Below are 8,697 nucleotides of genomic sequence, written 5' to 3' on the forward strand. Positions count from 1 at the left end.
CTATTTTCCCCAACTGTCATCCCTCCCCCTCCCTCCTCTCTCCCACCCACCCACACCCCTCTCCAACACCTTCTATCCCACTTCCCACTCCCCTTCACCCACTCCCTCACTCTCTCCCTCAGCCCCCCACTCCCACCCCACTCTCTCACCCACCACCTTCTCTTATCTTCTCCCTCCCTCTCCCACAATCTATTCCTCACCCTCCTCCCACTCCTCCCCTCATCCACTCTCACCCATCCACCCCTCACACTCACCCTCAAACTCTCAGTCCCTCCCACTCACCCAAGCCCCACTCACCCAGCCCCCCACTCCCCTTCCCTTCCCCCTCCCCCACTCTCTCTCTCTCACCCTCTCTCTCCTCCCTCCCTCCCCCAGTCACACCCACTCTACCCACACCCTTCCCTTCCCCCCCACCCCACACTCTCTCTCACCCCTCTCTCTATTCCCCTCCTCCCCCACTCTCTACCACCAGCCCCCCACTCCCTTCCCTTCCCCCTCCTCCCCACTCTCTCTCAATTCCTGTCTCTCCTCCCTCCTTCCCCACTCACCCACTCCTTCCCACTCCCTCCCACTCACCCTGCCCCACCACACCCTTCCCCCTTCCCCCTCTCTCTCACCCTGTCTCTCCTCCCTCCTCTCCCACTCACCCAGCTCCCCTCCCCCACTCTCTCTCACCTTGCCCCCCACACCCTTTCCTTCCCCAACCCCCCCTCCCTTCCCCCCACTCCCACTCTCTCTCTCACCCTCTCTCTCCTCCTCCACTCTCTCTCACCCTCTCTCTCCTCCCTCCTCACCCAGCCTCCCCACACCCAGCCCCCCACCCCTCCCACTCACACAGCCCCCTCCTCCCCACTCACCCAGCCCCCTCGCCCACACTCTCTCTCACCCTCTCTCCTCCCTCTCCTCTTAACCCAGTCACCCCAGCCCCCCTCCCCCCACTCACACATAGCCCCCACACCCTTCCCTTCCCCCATTCTCCCCCGCTCTCTCTCACCCTCTCTCTCTCCCTCCCTCCTCACCCAACCTCCCCATACCCAGCCCCCCCACCCCTCCCTCCTACACAGCCCCCCCCCCCCACTCACCCAGCCCCCTCGCCCACTCTCTCTCCCACCCCTGTCTCTCCTCCCTCCTAACCCAGTCACCCAGCCCCCCACCCCCACTCTCTCTCTCCCTCTCCTCCCTCCTCTCCTTCCCCCACTTTCTCCTCACCCTCTTTTTACCCCCTCCTCCTCCCCCCACTCTCTCTCCCCTCCCCACACTCTCTCTCACCCTGCCCCCCACACCCTTCCCTTTCCCCTCCCCCACTCTCCCCCCACTCTCTCTCACCCTCCTTCCCTCCTCCCCTTCCCCTCTCTTCCCCCAGTCTCTCCCTCACTCTCTCCCCCCTCCCTCCTCCCCCACTCTCCCCCACTCTCTCCCCCTCCCTCCCTCCCCTCCCTCCTCCCCCACTCTCCCCCTCCCTCCCCTCCCCCCTCCCTCCTCCCTCCCTCCTCCCTCCCCCAGTCTCTCTCTCTTCACCCTCTCCCCCCTCCCTCCTCCCCCCACTCTCTTTCCCCCTCTCCCCCTCCCTCCTCCCCACTCTCTCTCACCCTCTCCCCTCCCTCCCTCCTCCCCCATTCCCTCCCTCCCCCTTTCTTTCTCACCCCTCCCCCCTCCCTTCCCCTTCCCCCACTCTCCCCCAGTCTCTCTCACCCTCCCCCTCCCTCCTCCCCCACTCTCTCTCACCCTGTCTCTCCTCCTTCCCTCCCCCTCCCTCCTCCCCCACTCTCTCTCCCCCACTCTCTCTCACCCTCTCCCCTCCTCCCCTCCCTCCTGCCCACGACTCTCTCTCCCTCCTCTCCCCCCACCCCCACTCTCCCCCCCACTCTTTCTCCCCCACCCCCCCCCACTCTCCCCCATTCTCTCTCACCCTCTCTCCCCCTCCCTCCTCCCCCACTCTCTCTCCCCAACTCTCTCTCCCCCTCTCCCCCACCCCCACTCTCTCCCTCTCTCTCTCCCCACTCTCTCTCTCACCCCACTCTCCCTCCCTCCCCTCCCTCCCACTCTCTCTCACCCTCTCCCTCACTCTCTCTCTCACCCTGCCCCCCACACCCTTCCCCTTCCCCCTCCCCCACTTTCTCTCCTCCCTCTCACGCTCTCCCTCCTCCCCCACTCTCCTTCACTCCCTCTCCCCCTCCCTCCTCCCCCACTCTCTCTCACCCTTCTCCACCCCCTCCCTCCCCTCCCTCCTCCCCCACTCCACTCTCCCACCCCCCTCCCTCCTCCCCCCCTCTCCCCCTCCATCCTCCCCCCACTCTCTCTCACTCCCTCTCCACCCTCCCTCCCTCTCCCTCCTCCCCCTACTCTCTCCCTCCCTCCCTCTCCTCCTCCCCCACTCTCCCTCCTCCCCCACTCTCCCCCCTCCATCCTCCCCCACTCTCTCTCACCCTCTCTCACCCTCTCTCACCCTCTCTCACCCTCTCCCCCCTCCCTCCTCCCCCAGGGCGCCGAGAGGAAGACTCGAGACGAGGAGAGGCGAGCAGCCAAGAGAAGAATGGCCGCCACCACGCGCAAGAAATACGAGGATCTCTACCACCAACCTTGCGACCGCTCCGAGTTCTATTCCATGTCGGATCTCACGAAGCCGCCCGTGCTCTTCACGCCCGCGGAGGACATCGATAAGGTGTTGTGTCGGTTCCTCTTTTTTTTTTTTTTTTTTTTTTTGGGGGGGAGGGGAAATTTTTGAGTTTTGTTTTGTTTTTGATTTTTTTTGGAGGGGGGAGGGGGGGAGGGTGATGGGTTTATGGCCTTGTTTAATTGTAATAATCTTTTGAATTGTGTTTTGAGTTTTTTTCTCCTCTTTTTAATGTGTGTGCAGTGATGATGAGGATGATGATGATGATAATTTTAGGGATAATGGTAATGGATGATGATGATGATGATGATAATGATTTTAATGATAATGATAATGGTAATGGATGATGATGATGATGATGACGATAATGACAATTTTAATGATAATGATAGTGGTAATGGATGATGATGATGTTGATGATGATGATGATGATGATGATGATGATGATGACGATAATGATAATTTTAATGATAATGGTAATGGATGATGATGATGATGATGACGATGATGATAATGATAATAATAGCAATAATAAATCCTTAATGACATCCTTTTCTTGCAGATGTCGATGGAACTCCAAGGTTTCTACGGACACGACACAGAAAATGGGCAAGTATCTACCTCTAATATAAATAAAATCGATTTTCTTGCAGTATTCAATCGGTACTGAAGCTGCTAGGATTAGGAAGCAATCATTTGGACGCTAGTTTTTAAAAAGAAATCAAGTTCTATGATATATCTGTTTTATTTTTTATTCATTCCAGACTTTTTTTTCTTTTTAATTATTCCCGCTAGATAGTCGTATTAGTGGTCAGTTTAGTTTTGAGGTTATGTGAGAGTAGCTCCTCCTTTTTTATTTTATTTTCTCGCGTTTATTTTTTATTTTGGAAATCATGTTCTTAATCAGAATATCGATCTTTCTCTCCTTCTTTCCTCTGTCCCCCTTCAAATAGCACTTGCATGATTGCATGTTGGCACGAAAATACCCGAGGATAAGCAGTGTTTTCTGTTTATCGTCGTAACCGCTCAAAATAAAAAAAGAAAAGAAAACGAGAATAAGGCCACGCGAGGGTAGACTCAACCATTTTTTTTCTCGGTTCAGATATGGAATTTAATGCAGGGAATGACAGTATAGTAATGATGGTGCTACTGCCTCTGTTGTGTATTTATTTTGGGAGCATTGTTTTTTTTAACTAAGCGAACTAGTGTTTATGAATTCTTTAACAAGAAAAGCGAAAAGGTCCTAAAAGTGAATCACAAACGAGGCAGTAGCACATGCGGCTTCAAGACTGATGCTGAATCCATTAATTTTGCCCCATATTTCCTATGCTATAGATCAGTCGGGTGTTTGCAGGGATTATGTAGTCTTGCTACGGAGCCTGAGCCCTCACCTGCCGCCACCTCGATGACCTCTGGCACTGTGATCTTGATAAAAAAAAAATAGGCTTAGAAGAAAAAAATGATGGCTGGTTAATGCGACCACCGCAAACTGTCCATTTTTATTTTATTTATTTTTTACTTTTTTTAATGTTGTCCAATAAAGATTGAAACTCTTAAGACATAAGTGATTGATTAAGAAAAAAATTGCAACCAGGTGAGGCATCGGTTGCCAAGTTCAGAACAATTATAGGCCACGTGCAGATATTCGAGCCTGTAACCCCTTCAGTTGAGATAAAGGCGCATTAAGCCTCGGGGATTTAAAAGCAAAAAGTTGGACATAGAGCCTCATGCCTCGCACTGACCTGGAGACGAGAATTTACGTAAATTAGTCATGTCGGAAGCGCAATGACCCGGAGGTATGACCTGCCGAGGGCGTCCCGCTGGCCCCGCGAGGTCGTCGAGGAGGCGGCAGAGGTGACGGGCGGCAGCAGTAGAGGTGATCGTGACGTGTGTTCTCCCCTCCCCCAGTGGCTGCAGTGTGGGGGTTTCGGGGGCTGTAGGAGTGGAATGTTCGCCCCCCTCCAACCTCTCCCCCCAGCACGTCTTCCCCACAACCCCAGGACGCTGCATGTCCCCTCCGCACAGCCTCGACCCCCCGCCCCTCTCCTCCTCCCCCTGCCTCCCCTCCCTCCCCAACCTCGAATATCCTATCCACCACCACAACTATCACCCAGTTAGCGCCCCTACAGGTCCCCCCTCCCAGCGCCGTCTCGCCAAAAGCCAACAGCAGTAGCTACAAGTTCCACTACAGCTTCCCACAACCCTATGGGTAAGACACGCCCCACGCCGCCCACACCCACACTAACTGGGACCAAAGATAACCCCCTCCCCCTCTCCTCACGCTCCTGTGCCCTTCCCCTGCTGACCCCCATGTCAAACCCTCCTCCCTCCCTCCCTCCTCTCCATCCCCTCTCCTCCCCTGGTACCCTCTCTACCTCCCCCCCCCTTTCCACTGTGTCTGCGTCCTGACCTCCCCCTCCCCCTAAGCCCCCATCCTCACCCCCCTCCCATTCCTTCTAATCCACGAACTTGTCCTTCCTACTAATCGTTCCCAAACCCCCTGTCGTTTGTGTCTGTCTGTATGTGCTTCGTCCGTGACACTGACCCCCTCCCCCCCCTTGCCTTGCTTCTGCAGCCAGCACACCCACGGCAACTCCCTGTGTTTTACTTACATGTATACAGCTCATACACATTTGCCTCATACACAGACACAAACCCTGTCACACACGCACACACAAATATAAATGCACGCACACACACACACTCTCTTTCTTTCACTTACTCTTCTGCTCTCTCTCTCACCTTTATTTATACTCACATTCATACCCACACATGCACGTATACAAAGGTGCGTACACATGTACACGGACAAAGAATCAGACACACACACAAGAAAAAATACACTCACACACACGCTAAAGACTTCACGCTTATACACAAGGACACACTGTATATTCACTACAAAGAGACTTGCATTTACAAACGCTGCTTTAGCTAACACAATTATACGGGCCAATTCAATTAGAAATACGTTTAACTGTTTAGGAAAACACTGACATACCCAAAACGTGATTTCTTCATACCAAGCGTTGCTACTTCTCCTCTTCGGTGGACTCCATTATAAACTTGAGTATCCACTTACACCATTTTTGAATATACAGAATTAAACGATAATGTTTTGCCTCCAGATTCGATTTCACTTAGTCTCGATGGTCCAGTTTACGTATACTACACCTTCAACATACTCTCTCGGTTACACATCACATTGTTTGTATGGGACACAAAATATTGACATGTCTTTTCAACGACTACACGATACGTACATAGATAAAGTAAGTCCAGAAACTAAAATAAAAATGACAAAAAGGTACAAATCAAACATTCAGGTAAAAGTTCCTTGTATTTACTCACAGACAATTCACCTACAGAAAAGAAAATACATATATATATATCATGTATTCTTCCCACAGTTCTCACGCAGCACATGATCTAAATTGCAATGCTGCTTGACCTCATCCCATGCACATAGCTCCTGCCAGATGCATAATGCTTCTCCTACCAACATATCCTAAACCTCTGCAACATATATTGGGTGTTGTGGCAGTCTGTATATTATGTGATTCTAAAAGCCTATGTCTTCTCTCTCTTTAGCTAACACTCAGGATGCGATGTGTACAAGGTATGTACATATCCTCATGTGCGTGTAAGGTGCATGGAACCACATGTCCACACAGGTACTCTGACCACATGGCATATGGATTGATTTGTTGTAGATTAAAGATTGGAGCTTCAGAATCATACATGTTTTTCGTTTAAAGTATTGTGATTAGAAATTCGTGTTGAATCATATATACATATATATATATATATATATATATATATATATATATATATATATATATATATATATATATATATATATATATATATATATATTCTTTTTAGAATGTGAGGATGTTGTAAGATGATTTACGATTGGTACAAAAACCCACAATGCACAAACTAGATTTATTGTGCATTGTGGGTTTTTGTACCATAGTATCAACACGGTATTGTGTTTTTCTGTTCATGATTTACGATTGTTTATGGGTAAACGTGTCCGTGTAATTGCAAATATTTCATCGTAAAGAGATTTCAGCTGTTTATGTACATGTGTAGCATTCTGTGTCAATTCATACATGAAAAGGAACAACACACGCACACGCACACGCACACGCACATGCACCCACGCCATGCAATAGACCTAGTAAAGAATGACTCTTTATCTGCTTTTCTGTCTATTTCCTCGAAGTTAAGATGGAAATAGTAGACCAATTATTAAGTGAATGAGACTCAGTATGCTCTAGATTTGAATGCAAATATCATTTTCTTATTTTTTTCTCTCCTTCTCTTTTTTTCCTTCCTTTCTTTGAAGTCATGTCATTTTTATTATCACAATTTCGTGCTGGACGGCCTAGAGACTCAGAAATTTGTCAAGATGATTCCTCTCCTCTTTCGTTTTGTTTACAGTTCGTCCAGCATGAAATCTTGACGTGTTTTTTCGCTAATAATTCGTTCCAGGAGTAGGTGGCAGCTTTCCGTTGCACTGGCAGTCATGTTGCACTCTCAGACCTTGCACAGTCTAAAGAAATCCCAATTGTCAGTGCGTATTTATTGTCTTTCTGTGACGTCAACATTTTATTCCATTTGTGTATTCTCGTCGTTTCCGTAAATGATTCCAAAGTCAAGAAGAAGCATCATTCTGACTCATTTTAGTAAGCATTCATTCAACGAGTGCGTCCCCCTCCCTCACCGAAAGATATTTATTTTGAAAAAAAAGCAAGAGAAAAAAAAAGTCAAAACAAATGAAGAACGAGTTACATAAAGAACGTGAAAAAGAAAAAAGAAAAAAAAATCATCTTTCACTTACAATCCCTCATCTTCATCTCAATCTACTTCCCTCGTGCTCTTCTCCCCATTGTATCACCCACCCCACCCCCGCCCCGAAAGTCTCCCCCCTCTAACCTCACGCCCTCACCCCACCCCCTCCCCCACCTCTTTCATTCCTCATTCCCCCCTTCCACCCACAGGGACGGCCGCAAGGAGCTGACAGCCGGGCTCCCCAACGGGTCCCTGGACAGCCCCATGGCCGACGTCTTCTCGCACGTGTCCAAGCGGTCCCGACTCACGCCGCCCCTCACCGAGAGACTAATGCTGTATGTGAAGCAGGACGGGGAGGAATACTACACCCCGCTCCACCTCGTCCCGCCCTCCACGGTGGGGCTGCTGTCGGCGGTGAGTAGGCTATGGGGAGAGCTGGGGGGGAGGGGAGTTGGGGAGGTGAGACGGGATGGGATGGGAGGGGACTTCTTGGAGAGGGGAGGAGGGGGGAGTGTGAGGGGAGGGAAGAGGTGGTGGGAGGGGAGTTCTTGGAGAGGGAGGAGGGGGAGGGGAGGTAAGAGGCAGGTTCGGGAGGGGACTTCTTGGAGAGGAGGGAGGAGAAGAGAGGAGAAGAGAAGTAAGAGGGGGAGGAGGAGGGAGGTAAGAAGGGGGTGGGAGGGGGCTTCTTGGAGAGGGGAGAGGGGAGGGGAGGGAGGAGGAGGGGGAGGGGAGGGAGAGAGGTGGTGGGAGTGGACTTCTTGAGGAGGGGAGGAGAGGAGGGGATGGGAGGATGGATTTCTTCGAGAGGGAGTCTGGGGAGGGAGGGGAGGGGAGGTGAGAACGGGGGTGTGGGAGGAAGAGGATGGAGGGCTTCCCAAGGGTTGGAGGGGGGAGGGGTGGTAGGCCGGGGTGGAGGAGGAGCGGGAGATAGGGGAGGGAGAGAAGGGAGGGTTGGGGAAGAGGAGAAGGATTTCTGGAGGAGGGAGAAAGAGGGAGAAGGGTGGGGTGGGAGGAAGAGGAAGAGAAGGGTGGGCGGGGAGAAGAGAGAGGAATGAGGAGAAATGGAGAAGGAAAGAAAGGGAGGGAAGGGAGGGGATGAGAGGAAAGGGGGGACAGAAAGTCAGTTTTCATCGTCTGTCGTTAAATTAATCCAATGTCATATTTGAATATACTTTTTACGATAGGAATTTACTATCATGAACACTCATATCTACATCTCATCTCGCACTTAACCCAACCAGTTTCGAAATGCTGTTGCTTATATAATCCATCTTTTTGTTCCC

The 8,697-nt window shown here is 51.0% G+C and overlaps 1 protein-coding gene across 1 annotated transcript in view; it reads left to right on the forward strand.

Moving 5' to 3' along the window:
* Positions 1–7,828, forward strand: part of grh (grainy head) — a gene marked incomplete at its 3' end in the record, with an annotated part of 641,830 nt that extends 634,002 nt beyond the window's left edge. Inside the window, 5 exon segments of the mRNA XM_070128636.1 lie at positions 2,483–2,662; positions 3,177–3,223; positions 4,523–4,652; positions 4,654–4,823; positions 7,624–7,828. Coding sequence (XP_069984737.1) covers positions 2,483–2,662; positions 3,177–3,223; positions 4,523–4,652; positions 4,654–4,823; positions 7,624–7,828 — 732 coding nt within the window.
* Between the last annotated feature and the right edge of the window lie 869 nt (positions 7,829–8,697).

The sequence above is a fragment of the Penaeus vannamei genome, chromosome 13, assembly GCF_042767895.1.
Source record: "Penaeus vannamei isolate JL-2024 chromosome 13, ASM4276789v1, whole genome shotgun sequence".
NCBI lineage: Eukaryota > Metazoa > Arthropoda > Malacostraca > Decapoda > Penaeidae > Penaeus > Penaeus vannamei.